Source organism: Dipodomys spectabilis, unplaced genomic scaffold, assembly GCF_019054845.1.
Source record: "Dipodomys spectabilis isolate Male_0828 unplaced genomic scaffold, ASM1905484v1 ptg000017l, whole genome shotgun sequence".
Classification (NCBI taxonomy): Eukaryota; Metazoa; Chordata; class Mammalia; order Rodentia; family Heteromyidae; genus Dipodomys; species Dipodomys spectabilis.
In genome coordinates, this window is record NW_024870694.1 from 10,142,830 (window position 1) to 10,169,783 (window position 26,954).

Here is a 26,954-nt window from a genome sequence, read left to right on the forward strand (position 1 = left end):
TTTGTGTATTTATTTGCCATCTTCTCTTTTTTGTAGTTTTTAAAAAATAATTTGGTTACTTTCCCTGTTATTTTATTAACTTTATTTATTTATTGATCATGTCATACTAAGGAATCAAACCCAGGTCCTCAGGCTTGCTGGGCAAGCACTCTACCATTAAGAGCTCATGTCCTGCCCTAGTTTTTATAAACCTAGTATTTTGTTTTTTCTTCTTTTTTAAATTTGGGAATCCTTTTATGTAATGTTTTCTGTTCATGTTTTTTGCTCTTTCCTTCCAATCAATTTTTTTTTGGGGGTGGGGGGAATGTTAGTCATGCAGCTTGAACTCAGGGCGTGGGTGCTGCCCATGAGATTTTTTTTTTTTTGGGTCCGGTCGTGGGGCCTGAACTCTAGGCCTGGGAGCTGTCCCTCAGCTCTTCAGCTCAAGGCTAGAGAGCTCTACCACTTGAGCCACAGCACCACTTCCGGCTTTTTCCTTTTTGCTTATGTGGTGCTGAGGAATCGAACCCAGGGCCTCAGGCATGCAAGGCAAGCGCTCTACCACTGAGCCAACTTCCCAGCCCCGAGATTTTTTTGTTCAAGGCTATTATTGTAGGATTTGAGCCACAGCTCTACTTTTGGCTTTTTGTGGTTAATTGGAAATAAGTCTCATGTAAGGGAATATGGCTTAGTGGTAGAGTGCTTCCCTAACATGCCTTAAGTCTTGGGTTCGATTCCTCAGTACCACATAAACAAAAGCTGAAAGTAGTGCTGTGGCTCAAGTGGTAGAACACTAGCCTCGAGCAAAAAGAAGCTTAGGGACAGTGCCCAGGCATTGAGTTCAAACCCTGGGACTGGCAAAAAAGAAAAAAAAAATAAAAAAGAGACCGGTGACTCATGCCTATAATCCTAGCTACCCAGGAGGCTGAGATCTAAGGAACACAGTTCAAAGTCAGCCCAGGCAGAAAAGTCCGTGAGACTCTGATCTCCAATAAACCACTAGAAAACCGGAAGTGGCGCTGTGGCTCAAGAGGTAGAGCACTCACCTTGAGCTGAAGAATGCAGGGACAGCGCCCAGGCCGAGTTCAAGCCCCACGACAGACAAAAAAAAAAAGAAAAGAGTCTCATGGATTTTCTTGACTAGGATGGCTTTGAACTATAATCCTCAGCTCTCAGTTTACTGAATAGATAAAGTAACAGGCATGAGCGACTGGCACCTGGCCAACAAGACATTTCTTTAAGAAGCTATCTACTTGCATAAACAGGCATGCTACTGTCGGTTATGGGGCTTGAACTCTGGGCCCGAGTACTGTCCCTCAGCTTTTCAGCTCAAGTCTAGCGCTCTGCCACTTGAGCCACAATGCTACTTCCAGTTTTCTTGTGGTTTATTGGAGATAAGAGTTTCTCGGCTTTTCCTGCCCGGGCTGGCTTTGAACTGTGATCCTCAGATCTCAGCATTCTGAGTAGCTAGGATTACAGGCATAGGCCAGCGGCTCCCGGTCCAAAGCATTACTTTTTACAGATGTGCTAGTCTTAGAAGTTGGCTCTAGTGGAGCCATGGCTACTGGCAATTACATTGTTGGTGGTAACTTTGGGAAGGAGCATATGACATTCAGAGAACACACATTATATACAGGGCCTGGGGTGAGAAATCCAATTCCATAATAGGCCTCCTCAGGATAAAATGCCTGGAGAAGAGAGAGATGGTCCATTCTAGGAGGTACGGGGCCTTCTGGAGGTGGGAGTTGAGCAACAAGTGGGAGAAGTTGAAACAAATGGAATTCCATGAGGAATGAAAGGGAAAAAAACAACAGACTCTTTTGATCTTCTCTGGATAAAGAGTGATCTTTGTGGATGAACTCCAGCTTCAACTGACAACTGACTAAATAACAGAGCCATTCGCTTAATCAGGGAAAGAAAAAGGAAGGTAAGACTGGGAGCTTCCATTAATACCAGTGCTCTGAAGAGGAAGTTTGTGGGTCGTTGTTGGTTTTTTTTTTTTTTTTTCCATTTCCTGGGGTTCTTTTTTTTTTCCATTAGTATAAATATTACAGACCTCACCTCAGTCAAATTAGGCCTCCCTTCCAACTCTGCACTGAAATTGTTCTTCAGTGACTTTGTGTGGCTAATGAATACTTTATGGCCATTTGTCTTTGACTAGTTGGCTATGTGATGCTTCTTGGTCATTCTCACTCATGGCTCCCTTACAACCCACTCTGGGGATCACTTCTCTCCTCTCCAAGTCGCCACACATCCTTACATCGATGCTCATCCACAAGGTTGGTCTATGGATGAATGCTGGTGGCTGGCACTTATCCTAGCTACTCGGGAGGCTGAGATATAAGGATTTAGGCTCAAAGCCAGTTTGGGCAGAAAAATGCAAAAGACTCTTATCTCCAATTAACCAGCAATAAGCAAGAAGTGGAGGTGTGGTTCAAGTGGTGCTAGCCTAAGGAAGAGCATGAGGCATTGAGTGTAAACCCTAGTACTGGCACCAAAAGAATTGTCTGTGATTCTCTTTTGTTGTTGGTGTTGTCTCTACAATTTTAGAGTGAGTATAATTTGCTTCACAAAATGAGTTTACTAGCATTCCTTTTCTATTTTTTTTTTTTTTTGTCGGCTGTGGGGCTTGAACTCTGGGCCTGGGCGCTGTCCCTCAGCTCTTCAGCTCAAGGCAAGCGCTCTACCACTTGAGCTACAGCGCCACTTCCGGTTTTCTGGTGGTTTATTGGAGATAGGAGTCTCACGGTCTCTCCTGCCCGGGCTGGCTTTGAACCGTGATCCTCAGATCTCAGCCTCCCGAGTAGCTAGGATTACAGGCGTGAGCCACCAGCGCCCAGCTTTCCTTTTCTATTTTTTAAATAAGTTTTTTATTGTGAAAATACTGTACAGAGGGGTTACAATCACATGAGTTCCTTTTCTATTTCATGGCAGAGTTTGAGGGGTAATGGAAGTTGTTTTTTTTTGAAAGTCTGGAAGAATTCTTCACACAGTGAATCCATCTAGCCCTGGGCTTTCTTGGCTGGGTGATTATTACTGTTCCAATCTCATGACTTCAATCTTGTTATATCTCTTTAAGGGTCTTCTATCCTCTTAGCTCAGTTTTGCTGAGTCAACTGTATCCAAAATTTTATCCATTTCTTCTAGATTTTCCTATACTCAAGTAAGAGTATATAGGTTTTCAAAGTATTTCCTCATACTACTGTGGATTTAGGGGGCATTTGTTATATTCCATTGTTTTATCTCTAATTTTGTTGTTTGAATTTTTTGGTTAAACTGGCTAGGGGCTTATCAATCTTATTTTTTTAAAGAACTAACTTTTTATTGATATTTTATATTTTAATCTTCATTTCATTAATTTCTTCCCTTTTACTCTGCTAGTCTTGGGTGTGGTTTGTTATTGTTTCTCTAGAAGTATGAGTTGTAAGTAAGGTTATTTATTTATTTATTTTATTTATTTAGTCAGCTGTGGGGCCAGAACTCTGGCTTGGGTGCTGTCCCTCAGCTCTTCAGCTCGAAGCTAGCGCTCTACCACTTGAGCCACAGCACCACTTCCGGCTTTTTCTGTTTATGTGGTGGTGAGGAATCGAACCCAGGGCCTCATGCATGCAAGGCAAGCACTCTACCACTGAGCCGCCTTCCCAGACCCATAAGGTTATTTATTAAGTGCCTCATAGGCACTCAATACTATGGATTTTCTTTTTTTGTTGTTTATGTTGGTCATGGGGCTTAAACTCAGGGCTTTGGCTTTTTTATTTATTTATTTATTTTTTTGGGGGGGGGGGGGTCCGGTCATGGGGCCTGAACTCAGGGCCTGGGTGCTGTCCTTCAGCTCTTCAGCTCAAGGCTAGCACTCTACCACTTGACCACAGCGCCACTTCTGGCTTTTTTCTTATGTGGTACTGAGGAATCGAACCCAGGGCCTCATGCATGCAAGGCAAGCACTCTACCACTGAGCCACCTTCCCAGCCCTAGGGCTTTGGCTTTTTTAGTCCAGACCAGTGCTCTACCACTTTGTGCCATAGTTCCACTTCTGGTTCTGTAGTGGTTAATTGGAGACAAGAGTCTCATGGACTTTCCTACCAGGGCTGGCTTCAAACCACAATCCTGAGATCTCAGCCTCCAGAATAACTAAGATTACATGTGTCAGCCAACAGCGCCCAGCTTGGATTTTCCTTTCAATAGTGTCTTATATCCCAGAAGTTCTGATAGGATGATTTTTCATTTCATTGCTTTCCAGAAAATTTTTCGTTCTTTTTTCAGTGATTCATATGCCTTTCAACAATGTGCTATTACTTGGAGCATGTATGCTGATTCCTGTAGTTTCCTATTCATGAATTATTCCCCTTACTAAATTCATCTCTTCACATTTTAGCCTGAAGTTTATTTCATCAGATGTAACTGCTCCTGCCTGTTATTAGGGTCCCTTTGCTTGGAATGTCTTTTTTATTCTTTCACCTTAAAACTGCATCCATCTCTGTCAGTGAGATGTATTTCTTTTTGTTTGTTTTTTGTTTTTGTTTTTGTTGGTCATGGGGCTTGAACTCTGGGCCTGAGCACTGTTCCTCTGCTCTTCAGCTCAAGGCTAGCACTCTACCAGTTGAGCCATAGCACCACTTCAAGTTTTCTGATGGTTTATTGGACATAAAAGTTTCAAGGGCTTTCCTGCCTAGGCTGGCTTCGAACTATAATTCTCAGATCTCAGCCTCCTGAGTAGCTAGGATTACAGGCATGAGCCACCGATGCCCAGCTTTTGCTGAGAGTTTTAATTATAAACAAATGCTTAACTCTAATGCTTTGCTACATCTATTAAGATGATCAATTGTTTTGTGTGTGTGTGTGTATGCAAGTGCTGGTGCTTGAATTCTGGGCCCTGTGAGATGTATTTCTTTTCTTTTCTTTCTTTTTTTATTTTTTGTCATCTGTGGGGCTTGAACTCTGGGCCTGGGCACTGTCCCTGTGCTCTTCAGCTCAAGGCAAGCACTCTACCGCTTGAGCCACAGTGCCATTTCTGGTTTTCTAGTGGTTTATTGGAGATAAGAGTCTCATGGACTTTCCTGCCAGGGCTGGCTTTGAACCATGATTCTCAGATCTCAGCCTCCTGAGTAGCTAGGATTACAGGCGTGAGCACTGGCGCTTGGCTGAGATGTATTTCTTGTAGACAACAAATGGTTGGATCTTGTTTTTGATCCTACTTGTCCTTCTACAGTTGAAACTCATTGACTTCAATATTGAGAGGTATGCCATATTTTCTGCCATTTTATTTTTATTTTTTGTGATACTTTTCTTGCTTTGCTATTCTACTCTCCTAGTAGGGTCTATTTTTTCTATGTAATTTTTTATTTTCTTCTATGGGATATAATTCCCTTAAGTGTCTTTTGCAGCACTGGCTTAACATGCATGAATTCCTTTAGCGTTTGATTATCATAGGTTTCTTTGTATCTCCATCAGTTTTGGTGGATAGCTTCAAGGGCAGTGTAGTCTAGTTGGCAATTATTTTTTAGGCTTGAATTGTCTAAGAAATCTGCTGTTATTCTAAACGACCTTATAAGTTATTGGTTTCCTCTCTTTTATAGCTTCCACTATTCTTTTTTTTATTGTGAAAATACAGAGGGATTACAATTACATGGGCAAGGTAATGAGTACATTTCTTATCAAGCATTGTAGCCTCCTCCTTTGTTTCCCCTTTCCATCCTTTTCCATCCTCCCCTCACCCCCCCTCCAATATTCTTTACTAGTGGATATTTAGTGTTTTACTGTGTGTCTAGCAAATTTTTTTCATGAGATCTTTTTTTTTTTTTTTGGTCAGTTGTGGGGCTTGAACTCTGGGCCCGGGCACTGTCCTTCAGCTCTTCAGCTCAAGCCACAGCTCCACTTCCTCTAGCAAAAGTTTTTCTTTGATCTTGTTTGCAGTTCTGGGATTCATCACACAGATGACAATACTTCTTGAGATTAGAGATTTTTTCCCCGATTGTTTTGTTAAATATGTTCTCTATGTCTTTAGTTTTTATTTCCTCTTGTCTGTACCCGTTACACATAGATTTAGTCTTTTGATGGAGTCTTAAGAGGACTGAGAAGGCCTTTGGTATGTTCTGTTTATTTGATGTCACTGGTTATTTGATCTAATCTCTAGCTTTATCTTCAACTTCTAACAAATATATAACATAAATATGTTATATATTTTATATATATATATATATATATATATATTTTTTTTTTTTCTGCCAGTCCTGGGGCTTGAACTCTGGGCCTGGGTGCCTTCCCTGAGGTTCTTTTCTTCAAGGTGAGAGAACTACCACTTGAGCCACAGTTCCACTTTGGGTTTTGAGTGGTTAATTGGAATTAAGAGTCTAGTGGAGAGCTGGGAAGGTGGCTCAGTGGTAGAGTGCTTGCCCTGGGTTCAATTACTCAGCACCACATAAATAGAAAAAGCCGGAATTAGCCCTGTGGCTCAAGTGGTAGAGCGCTAGCCTTGTGCTGAAGAGCTGAGGGACAGCGCCCAGGCCCAGAGTTCAGGCCCCATGACCAAAAAAAAAAAAAAAAATCTAGTGGAGTTTCCTGCTGAGTATCTAGGATCCTCTTGAGTATCTAGGATTACAGGCATGAGCCACCAATGTCCGGCCAGTTTAGTTTTATTTTGGCAGTTGAACCCTTCATTTCCATGGTTTCAGCTCAGGTTTTTTTTTGTTGTTGTTGTTTCAATTTTTTTGTCAGTCATGGGGCTTGAACTCTGGGTCTGGGCACTGTCTCTGCACTCTGTTCAGCCCAAGGCTGGCGCTCTACCACTTGAGCCACAGCACTACTTCTGGTTTTCTAGTGGTTTATTGGAGATATTCTCACTTTCCTGCCAGGGCTGGCTTTGAACCATGATCCTCAGATCGCAGCCTCCTGAGTAGCTAGGATTACAGGTGGGAGCCACCGGCACTGGCTTTCAACTTCTCTTTCTTTATGGAATTCTCCTCTCATATCCTTTACTACCTTTAGTTCACTCAGCTGTTTATGTTCGTTTGTTCTAATTATCTTGACGCTCATCCAATTTTTTAAAATCTGTTCTTTCATTTTAAAAAATTTATAATTTTTATGGAGCTGATCGTTTGAACCCTTCTTTACTCTGAAGTTCTTCATTGCCATATTATTGGCTTCTGAGGAAGGTATGCAGCCTTATTTATCCGTGAATTTCATGAATCTCTAATATACTCTATGGATGGTTTCTTGCAGTGTCTTAAAGATGTGATGACTCACAAGTGGTTTATGGATTTGGGAGGGTGGGTCTTGGCTGGCAAATAGTTAATTTCAGTGTTCAAGATACTGTGTGTGGGGCTTGTCTCCACTTAGGGTGAGGAAGCTGAGTTTCAAAGTCTATTGCCATGGTAAATCATGGCCTTGTGTTTGTGTTAAGTTCTAATGAAGGAAGAGTCACCACTAACAAGATATTGTGTTCTCAGAGGGGACAGCCATATTGGACACTACAGTTGCACAACTTATCATACTTTCCAAACAAGGCTTACAGCTAACATGCTTTTGGGTTGTTTTTTTTTTGTGACACTTTTATCAAAATCTTCCACATAGTAAGCATAGAGAAAAACCTAGTACATATTACACTTGACAATGAAATTCTAAGTTAATCTTCATCAGAAATACTAAGTTGCTTAAATGGGAATACAAAGGCAAACTTTTGGAATCTAAATTACATCAATGAATGTAATATACAGATTTCTACCTCACAAAAAAAGCAACACACAAAAAATACTGAAAACTTTTTATTTTTATTTCCAAGATCAAATATTACAACAGGACATTTACATGTATTTATAAAAAATGCAGCAGTTTAATTTATAGATCAGAGGTTTCCTTGAGTTTGGTCCCTCTCTCAGCACAGTGAGCTGACGTCTTCAAAAGACTTATCGTCCCACTCCCTTCCCTCCCCCACCCAATTGTCCCACCCACCCTCCCCAATTCAAGTTGCAATATTAATATAAAGCAACTGGGTACAACACAGCAAGAATATTCACAATTTGGTACAGCCAAAACTAGAGGATCACCAACGGAAAGACCCTCACTTTGAATAAGTATTTGCCTATAGACTATGTGTATCTATAGATAGATCACACCCAGTTATCTAAGAGTTCCCTGGTATTAGAGCAAGGGGAAGTTCCATTGAGTCTTAGCCAGCAGTTACAGCTCTGCCTTATCTAATGGCATGTTTCTCTCCCTAAGTTTAGAATGTAAATTACCTCCATGTGCCTTTTAGTATCAGGCTTTCCCTAGCACCTTTGTTATCACTTCCTAACTAGGAGGTTTCTGGTTGTTTTGAATTTTTAAAAAACTGATGGTCCAGTCACCTCTCGCTCACTGGTTCTAAAGTTTGCTTTCCAACTTTGGGAAGAGCTATAGAAACAAATCTCCTAGCACCATAGGATTAAAGGCCCAGAAAACTGAGAATTCTGCATTTTAGGGAGCACTTGCCAGAACACTACAATAAAAGCATTGACTTGGTCCATTATCTTCTTGAATTTAGTAACAAAGTTAAACTACACAATATATTTAGAGCCAGTCCTGCATTAAGAATGAAAATCTCAGTAAGACCACCACTTTGTCCAGATTAAGGTGAGTACACAAACATTTCAGGGAATTTCTAAATACTGTTAGTAACTGCTTGAGAAGACACTTTTAAAGCAAATTATCTCACTCAAGTTCCCAATCCACCCTCATCCCTATTCCCAAACAAATTTTATTCCTTGACTAAACTCTGAATAAGATGAGAAATAAGGTTTGGAAATAAGAAATGTTTTAAAACACAATTGTAAAAACATGCCAGAATTGGACAGTCCAGATGATTCTAAACTTAATTTCCATGGAGCAATCAATACTTCTAGAAAGAGGGTTTTCTTAAGGGTTGAAAGAAAAAAGAAGAGACAAAAGACAACTATGCTTAGAGTTTGGTAACAACCAAGAGAAAAATCATCCTGAAAAAAAGTTCTTAAGAACAGTGAAAAATTGACAAATTCATGTCAAAGCTTGAATAAAAGATTCTCAGTCTAGACATGTTATATCAGACGGTACTCACGTCTCAGTATTTGAGATTAGAGGATTATCTTTACAGCTTTACTATCTCCTAGTGTTTTTAAGAACTTTCCAAAGAAGAGGGCTAACCGAGGAAAGTAATAAGGCCCAGTCCCCAAGTGGGCAATATAAATAGTCCAATAGTCCCTACTACTTGCTACTTATTTACTAAAAGGCAGATGGCACATGTTAACTTTCACTCTAATAGGATTTTTCTGATGCCAATACCATTCTATGTGAGGCTTAACGTACAGGGCAATGTTATCAAAAGTCTATTAAAATCACATGATCATTATTATAACAAACCTGTTTGTATCTTGAATCATTATCATATAGTTGCTATTTTCCCTTATTAAAAACACAACAGGCTGGGCGCTGATGGCTCACGTCTGTAATCCTAGTTACTCAGGAGGCTGAGATCCGAGGATCACAGTTCAAAGCCAGCTTGGGCAGAAAAGTCCGTGAGACTCTTATTCCAATTAACTACTCAGAAAAATGCTGGAAGTGGTGCTGTGGCTCAAGCAGTAGAACACTCACTAGCTTTGAGCATAAGGAGGCTCAGGGACAATGCCCAGGTCCTGAGTTCAAGCTCCAGGACCAGAGAAAACAACAAACTTTTTTAACATACTATAATTTTGTTAAAAATTGATCTTTAACTATCAAAATTCTAATGTCCTTATGTTGGATTCTGGTGGCAAGTACTCCAAAGTGAGTTACCCTGATTTTTTTTGGGGGGGGGGATGTGGGGGGGGAAATAAATGGTTCCAGATTAAGAATATCTCCCCCATCAGTTATCATTCCCGAGTCTATGGACAAGACAAATTAAAATGGGAGGATTCAATTACAAGTTAGAATTTAATGATTTGAAATGTTTCCCATTTTCTAATAAATGACTCTTGCTAGCCCAAGTAGATTAGTAACTTTTTTCATTTCTTTTTTCTTTCCTTCTTTTTTTTTTTTTAACCAGTGCCAGTCCTGCAGCTTTGAACTCAGGGCCTTGGCACTGTCCTTGAGCTTTTTTTGCTCAAAGCTAGCACTCTACTACTTGAGCCAGTTTTTCTGTTTATGTAGTACTGAAGAACCAAACCAAGGGCTTCACGCGTGCTAGGCAAGCACTCTACCACTGAGCCACATTCCCAGCCCCATAACTTTTTTCTTGATGGAGGTTAAGATCACTTATGTTTTGCTCTAGCTTGGTTATTTTTAAAATCTAAGGAATCACCTAAGACATATAAAATCTTAGGACATTTTTGTGTCTATAGAGAAAAAGTACTGTTAAACAAAAGCATGCAGCTGTCACAGAACGAGGGCTACAACGTCCATATGTGCATTTAAGAAATGACTGTTCTTGGGCAAAATGTTACCATTGCCATTTCCATATGTAATCCTACAAACAGTCTGCTCACCTTTCAAAACCATCTCACTATAGGAATCCTAAACTGTTTTTTACTGAAGTAGTTCATATTGGATTGCCCAACTTTACTCTGGGATCATGTGGCATATTAAAGAAAGGCCATATTAAAAATATAGCCCAAATTAGTCAAGTTTATGAGATTCTAAGTGATATAACAGTTATCGTAGCCCTCCGGCCCCCCCTCCTCCCCCCCCCCCCAAAAAAAGAAGAGGCATCAGAAAACAAGCAATTTTTCTTTTTGGATAAAACTAATTCTTGTTAAGTAGAAAGAAGATGAACTATAAAAAGGATGTTTGCCTCAAACTCTTCTCTTGTATGTTAATGTACAAAAACTGAGAAATTTGGCAGGTATAATTCATACCTGTAATCCCAGCATTCAGGAGCCTGTGGCAGAACAATTGTGAGTTTAAGGCTAGTCTTAGATCACACAGTGAGATCTATACAAAGGAAGGGGGGAGGGGGGACAGGTATTTTCAAATGGAATTTCTTAAACATATCCAATTATATTATAATCATGTCTAATTTTGGGGGAAAATGTTAAAAATCAAGAACAGAGAACAAAGATGTAAAAAAAGTGTTTTTGTTTAGGACTGGAGCATAGCTCAAGCAGTACAACAGTTGCCTAACAAGTGTGAAGCCCTCTTATTTCAATCTCATGTACAGCAGGGGGGGAAAAAAGTTTTTTTAAGCCAGGAGCCAGTGGCTCAAGCCTGTAATCCTAGTTACTCAGGAAGCTGAGATCTGAGGATCATGGTTCAAAGCCAGCCCTGGCAGGAAAGTCCATGAAGACTCTTTTTTTGGGGGGGGGTCCGGTCATGGGGCCTGAACTCTGGGCCTGGGCGCTGTCCCTCAGCTCTTCAGCTCAAGGCTAGCGCTTTACCACTTGAGCCACAGCGCCACTTCCGGCTTTTTGCTTATGTGGTGCTGAGGAATCGAACCCAGCGCCTCAAGCATGCAAGGCAAGTGCTCTACCACTGAGCCACCTTTCCAGCCCCTCCATGAAGATTCTTATCTCCAATTAACCACCAGAAACTGGAAGTGGCACTGTGGCTCAAGCGATAGAGTGCTCACCTTGAGCTGAAGAGGTCAGGGACAGCGCCCAGGCCCAGAGTTCAAGCCCCACAACCAAAAAAAAAAAGAAAAAAAAAGTTTTCATATCCAATAATCTTAACACTTCAAGTTACTTCACAGGAAAATAAATCAAGGCCATCATAATTCTATTGTAAATGACAACTGTTGATTTTAAGCTGCCTCTTTAGTAGAGATCACACGTAAGTAATTAAAAGAGAACCACCACTAGCCGGGCACCGGTGGCTCACGCCTGTAATCCTAGCTACTCAGGAGGCTGAGATCTGAGGATCATGGTTCAAAACCAGCCCAGGCAGAAAAGTCGTGAGACTCTTATCTCCAATAAACCACTAGAAAACTGGAAGTGGCACTGTGGCTCAAGCGGTAGAGTGCTCGCCTTGAGCTGAAGAGTGCAGGGATAGTGCCCAGGCCCAGAGTTCAAGCCCAGTGACCGACACACACAAAAAAAAGAACCACCACTGAAATGTCAAATCAGTGAGAAATCAATATATTAGGTTATTGCCGGTTATTTGCAATTCTAAAGAATATTCTTGACACTATTCTAAAATGTGTACTAAGCAATACTAGGTTTCATGACAAAACAACTGGAATGCTAAGCAAGGCAAAGCAATGAAGTTAAGTATTCATAGTCCACAGCTGTCTGGCAATAGTCTGTTTCATCAAGGCTTATACACTACTAGAAAATTGCCATGCTCATCAGAAAGGTTGGTTCTTGCTCTGCTCATTACTTTTAAGTTTTAATTTTACCAGACATCACTTATTCATCAGTCCACACTCAAGTAACTGAGTAGTTCAGTGGAAGATGGTCAAACAGGACTGTGAGGTCAGAGAATGGCCCACTATGGGATATGATAAAAAAAAAATTTAAATCACCTTAAAGGGATGTAGAAAAGTTGCTTCTGCTCAAACTGTAAGTGAATTCTACAATGTATACAATTTTCCAACAATTGCTAAGCCAGTCCTTTAAAACACACAAAACAAAAATTTACTCTACTGTGACATACTGTTTTCATTAATTACATTTTTAGACATAGTCAACATTAATCAACACAGCATAAAGGTTTATAAATTAATTGCTTAAAAGATCATAACCAGATCAATTACTATGAAACTTGTTTTAGGGGATTGCAGTCATCACAGTGAGGTTAGATCAAGTTACTGGGCAAGTGACACCTGGATACAAAAAGAAAAGCAAAGAAGCTAGTGAATAAGCACACTTTTAATCAGCCTGAGGATAACATAATAAAGGGAGACTAGATGTATGAGATTTCTTAGAGGACACCTTTGGTTGTCCAGTGGGTCCCTAGAGTTTCTGCAAAGGCTGCAGTTCCAGGTGTACATTTGCACTTTATGGAACTAATAGCCCCACTCACAACAGAACTTATCATGTATTGTATACTTAATTCATAATAGGATGGAGAAATTAGATCTTTCCTACATTTTTCAGTTACTAGTGACTTTCTCTGATATTTTTGTAAGTGTTCAAGTGAGATCTCTGCTAGTGAAGAATTCTGAGTCTTGGGAATCAATAGTCCTTTCCCATTTGGGTACTTACAACTAACTTAATGCCCTAAAATCTAGCAGTTGCAAAAGGTGACAATAAAGAATATAGGTGAGTTGAAAATATTTGAACTGTTTACCACTTTTCAGTCTTTATAAAATTTCCTAACTACCACCTACACTACTCTTTCTCATTTCTAAACTTCTATTATAATTAGCTCAACCTCAAAAGGTAAACATTTGTATGTTCTCTAATTACTTCCTGTGTAGTTTCCCACCTTAACTGAGACTGCCAAGAATCATATTCTTAGATTACACATTATTTCCAGCTTTGACTAAGGACTCAATAGGTAATGCTGCTTTACACAAGCAAGAAAGTAAAATGTTATAGAATTTAAAACATATACAGAAGCCTGGTGTCAGTGGCTCACACTTGTAACTCTAGTACTCAGAGGAGGCAGACAACTGAGGATTGTGGTTCCAAGCCAGACCAGGTAGGAAAGTCCATGAGACTCATCTCCAATAAGCCACTGAAAAAGCTGGAGGTAGAGCTGTGGCTCAAGTGGTAGAGCACTAGCCTTGAGCAAAAAAACAAAAGCAAAAACACTCTCAGGGACAGTACCCAGGACCAGAGTGCAAGGACCCAAAAATAAAACAAACAACTCATTTACAGAGGATTTAGTTCAGCGATCTAGCATGGATGGAATATAACTAAATATTCTTTTTCATGTAAGAAAACAAAACCAGATGATAATTTATAGAGCCCAATAGCAAGAATATTAACTTCTGGATAAAATGATTCCCCTAACAGAAGAAAACATAGCATGGATTGAACAGAAGACAGACTCTGGGTCTCAAGTGTGAATTGCCCAGACTAGCTATGACCTGACCAAAGTCATGAATTCCAACCTTCTTATTTATTAAATGAAAATATACTTTTTATAGGATTCATAGGAGGGCTTAAGGAAACAATACTCATAAAGTACACAACACGTCAGTTGCTCAAAATTACTTCCTTGTTCTCCCCTCATTTGCCACTGTTTTTTTCTTCTCTAGTTCCTTCCTAGGATCAAATTCAAAAAAGTATTCCTCTCATTTTGTTTTTCTCATTACTTTTCATCCTATCTCCCTGTATTTCTTTTATGCTCAGTGTATATTGTTCTTTTCATTTTCCATCTTTTAAAACTCTTTTTGAAACTGTTACTTATAGGAAGTAACTCATAGGAAGTAACTATTTTTAAGTAGCCTGACTGACCACATTTAACCTATTTAATGACACTACTCCCTTGAAGAGCAAAGTAACTTGCAGCAGAAATAAAGCAAACTAAGTAAGCATGCTCCTTATGTGGATTAAGTTCATGAGCAAGGCAATATTCTTATTTACTCTTCCACTGGACAATCATAACCTCCCACACAGTCTACTCTATCAAACCCAAGATAATAACATTCTTCTCTCAAGATACTCTCTACATCTTGTATTCTAAAGTCATCATTATATCTAAGTTGGATGACTGCATTATGCCCAGTCTCTTACTTAAATCATATACGTGGGCATTCCATAGTAACTTAAGTTGAAAAAGTCACTTTCGTTTCTCATAGATATGCCAGTGCTGAGCACATAAAAAAAGAACTACACCCTCTCACTTACAAACATGCTGCCTCAGATTCTCAAGATATGTTTTATGAAGAAAAGCTAGTGGGTAAGAGGATGAGAGCGTCCTAAAGGGAAAGTTCTTGACTTCATTTTTTTGATTTGGGCTTTAGCTTTTAGTGTGCTGAGGATTAAAGAAGGGTCCAGCACAGCACAAATCTGAGCATACCCAGGCTGCTTACCCTGTGCCTCCCTAAAGTTTTAGATTTCTGACCTTAACTACTACCAATAAGTGTTTACTCTCCATTGTACCCTTGATAGTCTATAGCTCTGTTCCTCAGATAGTTAAGTATGCTATCCAAGTTCTGAGACATAACTGAGGAATTAAAGTATAAGTCACTTCCTCAATAAATTAGGAGCTGCTAGTTAAGCCTCGAAAGTCTGTTAAAAACACCAAAGTGGTATTATTCAGCCACCAATCTGAAGAGGGAACTTTGACTCAAGGTATAAATGAAACTGTAATTATATAAATATATTTATAAATATTTATACAATTATATACTTATACATAGCACTTACACAGACAGAAAAAAAAGAACATTAATTCAAAAGGACTCACTGAAGAATAACAACTTTCCATGATTTCCTTGAGAAGATATATAATCCATTCTTCAGAAAGGATCCTCAAAAATCCAGCCATTAAAAACCGTATTGTGTACAAGCAATACACAGCATCTGTTTTTTTGTTTTTTTAATCCCCTACTTGCCAAGAGAACAATCTTAAAGTAGATGGGAACTTAAAGGTCTCTGAGCAGTAATTCATGTTCCTTAAATATTAGAATTAATCTAAATCCCCAACTGACAAAATAAGTCATTTATATTATTTTAATGGTTGCATAAGTTAGAAGTTCTGATTTTGTCACCAGATCACTATTACCTCATTAGAGTACTTAAAAGCTCAAGGTAAAACTGAGCATATAGTGATGCTGACAAGTTAAAAGCATTATACATATTCAAGATGGCCTTTTTGAAATAATACTGAAAAGAGCATTCACCAACTACTATTTGAATGTGGCTTTTGTTGGCAGAAACCTCCTGCAACATCTGAAGATTACTAGTAATTCTCAACCCCCACCCTCTTACTAGCTATTATCTTATGAGCTGACTTTAAAGGTCTTCCCCTCAGAGACTTTCAGTTTTGATTTCTTCCAAAAGAAAACTGTGAGGTTTAAAATCCATCAGTCACTAGAGCCTTTCAGTAATTATTCCAACCAGGGGTAAAAAAATGAATCACTTCTAACCAAGGGAACATGGTTAGCAACTCTCAGCTGCATGTTTTTCTTCTTCCCCTGGGACACACATAAGTATGCTATAAGCACATAGGACAATCAATAGCCACAGTGGTTACAATCACAAGCCATTGTACTGCATGATTATCGAACAGCTGCCTTCCTACAGATCACTGTAGACCCAGACAACGAGGAGCTAAAGGAACTAATATGCTGCACTGGCAAAAACAGCAAGCACCTCCCTACACCAATCACATTATGCTCACTAAATGTGTACTCTAGGACTAGCAGGATCAATATACTTAATAGAGTAATAATGAAGAAAGCTCTCTCAAGCTAGGACATTGAAAGCCGCCCCATGCTACACATCCTTCACTGAGCACTCACTCTGCCAATGACACTTATTAAGGAAATAACTCTTGTAACTTCAATATAGGAATCCTCTGGGATAAAGACTGAATATGGTGAGCAATAATTATAAGGGAGGTATTTTCCATGTAAATGAAAGCCTAAATATTTTGTCAGAAGATATTTTCCTACTGTGTTGAAAGAATTTCTTTTCCCAACTACAAATGGGAGCTTACAGAAAAGGGGCTTGTTTTTATTCTGAATCTGGACAGTTTTCTTGTCAAAGAGTCTGAATGCATTATCATCTGATCCCAAAGTGCCGTGCAAATGACCTCTTCATGGGACGCATTTCCTGCTGCCAGTACTAGGGAAGATCTTATCCTTACACTTCCATTTGGTCACCAGATTAGGGAAGAAAGAAAGAGGGAAAAAGAAGAAAATTGAAGGCAAGAGAAAAGGAGGAAAAAGTAATGGGGGAGAAAGAGACTGAGTATAGACAAGAACAAGAAGTAAGAGAAGGCAGGTGACTTGCTTGCCCAACTTTGGCTCTATGGTCCTATGAGCCAAAATGCATTACTTAGTAACATGGTATCTCACGAGAAAAGGGAAAAAAGGGGTAAGCTGAGAGAGGTCAGGCCATGATGTTAATTTCTTTCTTGTACAAAGACAGTCTCTTGAGGACAAAGGCCAGCCTCCTGTAATGTAATATCATAGTCCAGGTGAGATAGTTTTCTTCGAGGGAAGTTGGTGAGTAGTTCAAAGCGTTCATTTGGATATCCTTTAGATTGGACATGCTTTACCAAAGCCTATAAGAAACAAGAGACAGATATAACATCATTATAAATAAAAGGTAACAGCACATTAATGAATGGATATATAATACCACTTTATCATATTAGATGAAATACAAAGCATTATTCTTGCAGATATCCAAAGATTATTCTTGAGGAAGGGCCAAGATAAATCTATATCCAACAACTTCCACTGATACTGAATTATTACTGACTCTGCAATATACAAGCAAATTCAAATTTATAAAAAAAAATTTTTTTGGGGGTCCAGTCGTGGGGCCTGAACTCTGGGCCTGGGCGCTGTCCCTCAGCTCTTCAGCTCAAGGTTAGCACTCTACCACTTGAGCCACAGCGCCACTTTCGGCTTTTTTCTTATGTGGTGCTGAGGAATCGAACCTAGGGCTTCATGCATGCAAGGCAAGCGCTCTACCACTGAGCCACCTTCTCAGCCCATAAACTGGTCAGTCATGGGACTTGAACTCTGTGCTTGGGCGCTGTCCCTGCGCTCTTCAGCTCAAGGTGAGTGCTCTACCACTTGAGCCACAGTGCCACTTTCAAATTTATAAAATATTGTACCACATTTAAACATGTGATTAGTTTTCCTTCCTAACTTCATTAGGGAAAGATATGGTTTTCATTCTATCTATGGCTAGTCCTGCAACCAATGTAGACTTTCTTCCAGTCTTTGCAGAAACCATATCACTGCAGAATAACCCATTAAAATTTCTTCACTATGTCCCTCTATATAGATGCTTACTATCATACTTAAACATGCTCAGTCTCCTCAACCATTATACTTCTTCTATCTATTGCTCATTCTTCCATCCAGTTTTCCAATCAAACTTCTCAAAAGAATGGTTTATATAGTAGTGCTCTCTGCAAGACAGGTCCCAAGATTCCCAGCTAATGTCTGAAAGCAAACAGTATATCCTGTATGTAGTATTTATGTGTATGTACGAAGTTATGTATATATAACTTTTTGTACATACATATCTACAATAAAGTCTAACATCATAGAGACACAGGAGATGATAAAGAATAATAATAAAACAGAAAATATACTGTAATAAAAATACCAGTATTATTGCTCTTAAGCTTTGGAACCATTAAGTAAAACAAAGATCACTAAATAATTACTGACATTACAAGTATAAGTATTTTTTAAACCTAATTATTTTGTTTTTTAAAACAAGGGTTACTTGAAAACAAGCACTACGATACTATTAACAGTTGGACTGAAAATCAAGATGCCTAGTAACTCACAGTTAGGTAGCACATATAACCTGGACAAAGGAATGATTTACAACCTAGGTAACAGAATGTAAAGTTACAAGCTTTCATCATGTGACTCAGAATGGTATGTAATTTAAAACTTATGAATTATAGTTTAATGAATTATTTAATGTTTTTAGAACACAAATGACCATGCTAACAGGGTACATAAAGGAGGACCTACTGTACTTGCTCTGTCCTTAATCTCCTCTCTGTTTTCTTCCAAACACTAAGACAGGAAGACAGAATAGGTTACTAGCACCAGAGGCCAGATCTAGTCACACAGTCTTCAAGAATCAGGCAAGAAGCTAGGCGCCAGTGGCTCACACCTGTAATTCTAGCTACTCAGGAGGCTGAGATCTGAGGATTGCAGTTCAAAGCGAGCCTGGGCAGGAAACTCCGTGAGACTCTTATCTCCAATAAACACTCAAAAGACCGGAAGTGGCGCTGTAGCTCAAGTGGCAGAGCACTCGCCTTGAGCTGAAGAGCTGAGGGACAGCGCTCAGGCCCAGAGTTCAAGCCCCACGACCAACAACAACAACAAAAATCAGGCAAGTAAAACAAAACACCAGAATTTAGGTTAAGGGAATGGTTCAACTGTAGAACACCTGTCTAGCAACCACAAGGCTTTGAGTTCAAGCCCCAGTACTAAAAAATAAATAAACAAATAAACAAAAAACCCAAAGAATCAGTTAAAGTACTTCTAGCCATAAGTACGATATAGATGCCTGACCAAAAGAAGGTTTTATTTATAGGCTAAGCAAAGCTAGTTACACTCATTCTTTTCCAGAGGGAAAGCTGTGGATTTTAGATGAAAAGAACCTGAGCATCACCATGATGGATCATGCCATGTGCAAACTGAGAAGTAAACAAAGCCACCAGCTTACAGAGAAAGGAGAAGCACATTGAGTAGAGTCAAAAGGAGAAAACTTCACAACTCTCAGCAGGGAGATGGCCTTTATTCTTAACCACTTTGCAGTAAAAATACTTAGGAAACTCAAACTCTCTCTCCCTCTGTAGTCATCAAATAACCCCACTCCTTTTTCAGAAGTAGTAATTTCAACTGGGTTTATATTCCATAGTTACAGAATAGAAAAGCTTTCACTGGTCCATGACTTGCCTAAGAGAAGGAAATACACTAATTACAAATAAGATTCACCACAATCAAGTTTCCAGTTACATACTGGAGCTTACACCCATAGCAAAGAACCAGGCAATGCTCACTGGACTTACTAATTATTGTTTCTCTGGACTAGAAATACAGCTCATGGTAGAGCACTTGCCTAGCATGACTAAGGCCTAGGGTTAGACATCTAGCACTAACAACAAAAAAAGAGAAAAGAGGGGCTGGGAAGGTGGCTCAAGTGGTAGAGCGCTAGCCTTGAGCTGAAGAGCTGAGGGACAGTGCCCAGGCCCAGAGTTCAGGCCCCACGACTGGACCAAAAAAAAAAAAAAAAAAGAAAAGAAATTTCTCTCTGCTTTCACTAAATGCTTCAAATGAGGTACACTTACTAGCAGTTTAGCTTGTTCTGGAAGAGTGATCTGCTCCCTTTTTCCATCTGGGTACCGCAACATCAGCTGTGCTTTTGGTCCTAAGGGAAGATAATAGTATCAATAATAAAAGATATAAGAGTTCAAGACAGATTAATTTAAATAGGTAAATCAAGTAATTCAGTAATATCCAAGTTTCAAGTAAAAGGAGTCTATTCTGTAACCCACCATTTACATCTACCCCCTCCACTATTCCATCTGATTTTTCAGGTGACATCTCCAGGATCTCTGTATCCACAGCTGTAAATACTTGGTGGTTAGTGGCTGTTCCAGGGTCAACTCTGGCTGGGGGCTCAGTCAGTGGCCTTCTGTTCTCTTCTTTTCTATGCCCCAAATCTTTGTGGGGAGACTTTCTGGATTTGGCAAGATTCTCTATCTCCTCTTCTTCATCAGAACCACAAACAGATATGAACTCCTCACTGCCAGAAAAAAGTTCAGATTCAGATTCTTCATCTGAACGGCTATCCTGTTTTGTCTGTGTTGAATCGAAATGTGTCTCTTGCAAGGAGGCTCTGATGGCAGCTTCTAACTGGCTGTCTTCACTTGCATCTATAAGGCTCTCCTGTGAGATGCAGTCATAAAACACAGGCAGAAAGAAATCAGTTAAACAAAAAAAAAATAATCAAGGCAAAAAGGATAAAAATCATAGTAATCTATTTTTCATTATTATTTTCCATTGAAAAAAATTTTTTTTGCCAGTCCTGGGGCTTGAACTCAGGGCCTGGGCACCATCTCTGAGTTTCTTTTTGCTCAAGGCTAGCACTCTACCATTTGAGCCATAGTGTCACTTCTGGATTTTTCTGTTTATATGGTACTGAGGAATCGAACCCAGAGCTTCATAATGCTAGGCAAGCAAGCACTCTACCACTAAGCCACATTTTCGGTCCTTGAAAGTATTTTTAACAGTTATTTTATGTCATCTGAGGGCAGGAACTTAGTCTTACAAAGCCAAAGTGAAATGGATTATCTTTAGAAACAAAAGTAAAAAGCTATCATAGTATCTAGCACACTGTTGTTTCAAGCATAGGCATATTTCACATGAGGATGAGCAAAACTAGGAAAACAGCTTATTCCTTTCCAAGAAAAGGGAAAAATTAAACTTTTACATTATAAAGCCAAAACACTCTTAAATTGACAAACAAGCCAGGTGCTGGTGGCTCACGCCTATAATCCTAGCTACACAGGAGGCTGAGATGTGAGGACTGCAGTTCAAAGCCAGCCAGGTCAGGAAAGTCTATGAGACTCTCATCTCCAATTAACCATCAGAAAACTGCAAGTGGCTCTGTGGCTCAAAGTGGTAGAGCACTATCCTTGAGCAAGAGAGCTCAGGGACAACCCCCAAGCTCTGAGTTCAATCCCCATGACCAACAACAACAACAACAAATGGACAAACAACAGTAAAAGATGTCTGCCTTGATCATCATTCTACTTTTCTAGCAATGATTTCCTTCCTTCTTTCTTTCCTTCCTTCCTCCTCCCTCCCTCTCCCTCTCTCTTTCTTTCTGTTGGTTGTGGAGTCTGAACTCTGGCCCTGGGTGCTGTCCGTCAGCTGTTCAGCTCAAGGCTAGAGCTCTACCACTTGAGCCACAGAGCCACTTCTGGCTTTTTCTGTTTATGTGGTGCTAAGGAACAAACCCAGGGCCTCATGCATGTAAGGCAAGCACTCTACCACTGAGTCACCTTCCCAGCCCTCTAGCAATGATTTCTTACATACAAACCAAAATACTAGCCAGGAAATCAAGTGACTTACTCTTATAATCCTAGCTACTCAGGAGGCTGAGATCTAAGGATCATGATTCAAAACCAGCCGGGGCAGAAAAAGCCTGTGAGACTCCTATATCCAATTAACTAGATGTGAAGCTATAACAAGTGTTAGAGCTTCTTTCTTGAACAAAAGAGCTAAAGGACAGCAACCATGCCCCAAGTTCAAGACCCTGTACTGGCACAAAAATAAACAAATAGTATTTCTATACACCAAAAGAGAACAGGTGAAGAGCAAAATCTGGAAAACAGTCCCATTCACAACAGCCTAAAACCTATAAAATATCTAGGGATCAACCAAAAAGCGGGGGGAAAAAAACCCTATAAATTCTTAAACAAACTAAAGACACCAGAGAAAATGTGAACACTTTCCATTCTCATGGATCAGAAGGATAATGTGGAAATGGCCATACTGCCAAAAGTACCCTATAGATTCAATGATGGATATGTCTATCAAAATCCCAATGTCATTGCTTATAGAATTAGAAAAATCAATCCAATAATTCATATGGAAACATAAAATACAATGATAGCACAAGCCATTCTAAGTTAAAAAATACATGCTGGAGGAATACTAGGCTTCAAATTATGTTACAGGACCTTAGTGACAAAAACACATTGGAACAGACATAAAAATGACCTGAAGACCAAAGGAGCATTATTATTAGACCCAGGAATAAAATCACACAGCTAGAGCCACCTAATTTTTAACAAAGCAATCAAAATACATCCACTGGAGATGGGCTTCGATGACTCATGCCTAGCTACTCAAGATCACCATTCAAAGCCAGCCAGGGCAGGAAAAGTCCTTGAGACTTTTATCTCCAATTAACCAGCAAAGAGCCACAAGTTGAGCTGTAGATGGAGTAGTAGAGCATTAGCCTTGAGCACAAAAGTTCAGGATAGGACCCAGGCCCTAAGCTAAAGCCCCAGGACTCTCTCTCTCTCTCTCTTCCCTCTTCTCCCTCCCCTCTCCTCTCTCTCTCCCCTCTCCTCTCTCTCTTTCTTTCTCTCTCTCTCTCTCTCTCTCTCTCTCACACACAGAGTGGAGAAAAGATAGGGTCTCTTCAACAAAGTGCTGAGAAAATTGGTTATCCACTTGCAGGAGCCTGAAACTAGATCTCTATTTCCTACCCTGTACAAAAAAAAAAAAAAAATCAATAGACTTAAAATCTGAAACCTTATTCTGACTATAAAAAATGCAGGGAAAACCTTGGAACTTACAGGCACAGGCAATTATGTTCTGAATAGGACTACAGTTGTCCAGAGGATGAGAGCAAAAACTGACAAATGAGACTACATCAAATTAGAGAGTTTCTGTAAAGCAAAAGAAACAATTGCTAGAACCAAGAGAAAAATACAGAATGGGAGAAAATTTTCACCAGCTAGTCAGATAACAGATTAATATCCAGCATACACAAAGAACTAAAAAAAATTAAACAGCAAGAGAATAATAAAAGCTAACAAATGGGCAAGCAAACTGGACAGTTCTCAAGAACAAAATGGCTAATAGACACAACATCCTTAGCTGTAAAGGTCATGCATATCAAAGCTACACTAGGATTCCATCTCAGCCAGAATGGCACCCATCAAGAAAACAAACAACAAATGCTAGAGAGGAGGTGAGGAAGAAGTAATTCACAGACACTGATAGTGGGAACCATGGAAATCAGTATGGCAGTTCTTCAAAAGACTAAAAATAAGCCTTCCTTATAACCCTGCCATGTTACAATTGGGCATATATCTAAAGGACAGTAAATCAATACTCCAGGAAAGACACTTGCATATCCATGTTTACTGTAGCACTGTTAACAATAACCTAATGGAATCAACAAAGGTGCCCAAAAACAGATGGATATCACACACAAACACAAACATCACACTATAGAATATCACACAGCCATAAAGAGAAAAAGATATCATGTCATCTGTATGAAAACTGATGCAACTAGAAAATGTTATTAAATAAGACATCAGAGGCTGGGAATGTGGTTCAGTGGTAGAGTGCTTGACCAGCATGCATGAAGCCCTGGGTTTGATTTCTCAGTATCACCTAAATAGAAAAAGCTGGTAGCACTGTAGTTCAAGTGGTAGAGCGCTAGCCTTGAGCAAAAAAACCCCAAAAGCTTAGGGCTGAGAATGTGGCTTAGTGGTAGAGTACTTGGCTAGCATGCATGAAGCCCTGGGTTCAACTTCCCAGTAGTACATAAGCAGAAAAGGCTGGAAGTGGCACTGTAACTCAAGTGGTAGAGTGCTAGCCTTGAGCAAAAGAAGTTCAAGGACAGTGCCCAGGCCCTAATGGTCCTAAGTTTAAGCCTCATGACTGGCAAAAAAAAAAAAAGACATTACACCTCAAAACACAATCTAAAAATGTTTTCATTCATATGTGGAAGCCAGACCTAAGAGACATACACATTCAGGAGCATGTACATACATAGAGTGTGTATATATATATATATATATATATGTATTCACATATACATAATTATATATATGCATACAGAACATGAATCTAACAAAAAGACTACTTAGGAGGATAAAGGGAGAGGAAAGAGGAAAAGAAAGAGGGTGAATAATTTTGAAATACATTGCAACTATATATGAAAACAGCATAAAGTACCTCAATGAAAGCTATTCATAAGAGGTGGCTGAGGAAACAGTGAAAGAACAGGGTATGTGTGGGGTAAGTATTAAAGAGAGGGGGTTGGACTAACAAGAATGAAGATAAATATGATGGAAATAGAGTGCTCTATTTTCAAAGATGTGAAAAATGAAATCTGAGCCAGGTGTTGGTGGCTCATGCCTATAATCCTAACCACTCAGGAGGCTGAGATCTGAGGATCATGATTCAAAGCCAGCCAGTGAGACTCTAATCTCCAACAGACCACAAGAAAACTGGAAGTGGTGCTGTGGCTCAAGTGGTAGAGTGCTAGCCTTGAGCTGAAGAGTTGAGGGACAGCGCCCTGGCCCAGAGTTCAGGCCCCATGATCTACCAAAAAAAAAAAAAAAAAAAGCTGGAAATATTAAACCATGCATTTTCAAGACTCATAAAACTAGAGACATTGAAATATTGGTAAAAAGTACATTGGAAATGACTGAATCCATATATACAACTGCACAAATATGAACAGTTTATTTCTGACCAGAGGCAAATTCAATGGAGAAAAGGAAATTTACTTCAACTATTAAGTACTGAAACAAACATATAACTTTATGTCAAAAAACATATTCAAGGGGCAAGAGGTATAACTCAGTTGGAGGACTGCTTGCTTAGCATGTAACAGGACCTTTGGTTAAATCCCTAGTATCTAACAAATCCAATTCATCCATACCGTAACATCATATACAAAAATTAATTGAAAATAAAGCACAGACTCAAGAACAAAATCTATTTTACAGGGGTGGAGGGCTTGAATTCAGGCCTGGGCACTGGCCCTGAGCTTTTTTGTTCAAGGCTGGTGCCACAGCTCCATTTCAGGCTTTTTGGTACTATTAGAGATAAGATCTTCACAGACTTCTGCCTGGGCTGGTTTTGAACCTGGATTTTCAGATCTTAGTCTCCTGAGTAGCTAGGATTACAGGCATGAGTCACCAGCACCAACTCAGGAACTAAATCTACCTTTGAAAAAGATAGAATCTAACTTTACTTGGTGTTTTCTGATGTGTCACAGAAAACACAAAATGTAAAATGACAAACTGGATTTCATCAAAACCTTTCAGTTTTGTTCTTTAAATGATACTACAGAGGACCCTTGGAATCCACAGTTAAAGACTGTTATGAGGAAACACTCAGAGGAGTGTTGAGGAAATGCTCAGAATATGTAGTTTAAACACACCTAATGATAAATCTACATTTCAGGTGGGTTTACTTCATTATAGAAATGAACAGGTAAACCACGATAGAAAGAAAATAGGGAAACCATATATATATAATAAAGGACTTATATTCAAAATATAAAAAGAATCCATACAACTCAATAATAACACACTTTAAAAAAAAGTTGATCTGAAATAGAGATCTAAATAAACACTTCACTAAAAGAAATACAGAAAGAACAGAAAGAGTAAAAAAGCATTTGAGAAGATGCTCAACATTATAGTAATAATACTATAAACTTTAAATATACCCAGTTTTTAATCTCACATTAATTGTTCTTCAATAAAGTATATATATATATATATATTTTTTTTTTTTTTTTTTTTTTTTTGATCCGTCATAGGGCTTAAATGCTGGTCCTGGGTACTGTTCCTGAGCTCTTCAGCTCAAGGCAAGTGCTCTACCACTTGAGCCACAGTGCTACTTCCAGTTTTCAGAGTGGTTTATTGGAGATAGAATCTCATGGACTTTTCTTGCCCTGGCTGGCTTTGAACTGTGATCCTCAGATCTCAGCCTCCTGAGTAGCTATGATTACACATGTGAGCCACCGATGCCCAGCTAGTATAAAACTTCTATAAATAAACTTAAGACAGCTGGGCGCCTGTGGCTCACATCTGTAATCCTTGCTACTCAGGAGGCTGAGATCTGAGGATCACAGTTCAAAACCAGCCAGGGCAGAAAAGTCCATGAGACTCTTATCTCCAATAAAGCACTAGAAAAACCAGAAATGGCACTGTGGCTCAAGCAGTAGAGTGCTCGCCTTGAGCTGAAGAGTGCAAAGACAGCGCCCAAGCCCAGAATTCAAGCCCCATGGCTGACAAAAATAAATAAATAAACTTAAAACAAGTTGGAAGCCAGCAGCTCATGTCTATAAGCCTAGCTCCTCAGGAAGCTGAGAATTAGGCAGGAAAGTCTGTGAGAATCTTATCTCCAATCAACCAGCAAAAAGCTAGATGTGGAGGTGTGGTTCAAGAAGTTAGAGTGCCAGGCTTGAACAACAGAGAATGTGAGACCTCAATTCAAGCTTTACTATGGATGGGTACAGACACACGTACTCGTGCGCACAAAGCACGCGTGCACACACACACACACACAAATTTGCAAATTCATGGGGCTGGAAAGGTGGCTCAGTGATAAGAATGCTTGCCTTGCATGCATGAGGCCCTACGTTCGATTCCTCAGCACCACATAAGCAAAAAGAAAAAAAGCCAGAAGTGGTGCTGTGGCTCAAGTGGTAGAGCGCTAGCCTTGAGCTGAAGAGTTGAGGGACAGCGCCCAGGCCCAGAGTTCAGGCCCCACGACTGGACCCCCCAAAAAAAATTTTTTTGCAAATTCAATTTAATCATAATGTAGCAATTCACAGATACAAGCATTAGTCTAACAGAGTTATCAGCCTTAGATATGCAAAAGATAAGAAACTATCTTAGGG

The 26,954-nt window shown here is 39.5% G+C and overlaps 1 protein-coding gene across 1 annotated transcript in view; it reads right to left on the bottom strand.

The window, feature by feature from the left end:
* Positions 1-16,552: 16,552 nt before the first annotated feature.
* Ubxn7 (UBX domain protein 7) overlaps positions 16,553-26,954 on the bottom strand; it is a 62,810-nt gene continuing 52,408 nt past the window's right edge. Inside the window, exons 9-11 of the mRNA XM_042668790.1 lie at positions 20,056-20,449; positions 19,849-19,928; positions 16,553-17,079 (exon numbers count right to left, since the gene is read on the bottom strand). Of these exons, the coding sequence (XP_042524724.1) occupies positions 16,918-17,079; positions 19,849-19,928; positions 20,056-20,449 (636 nt within the window). The 3' untranslated portion in view covers positions 16,553-16,917. The remainder of the gene's footprint in view (positions 17,080-19,848; positions 19,929-20,055; positions 20,450-26,954) is intronic.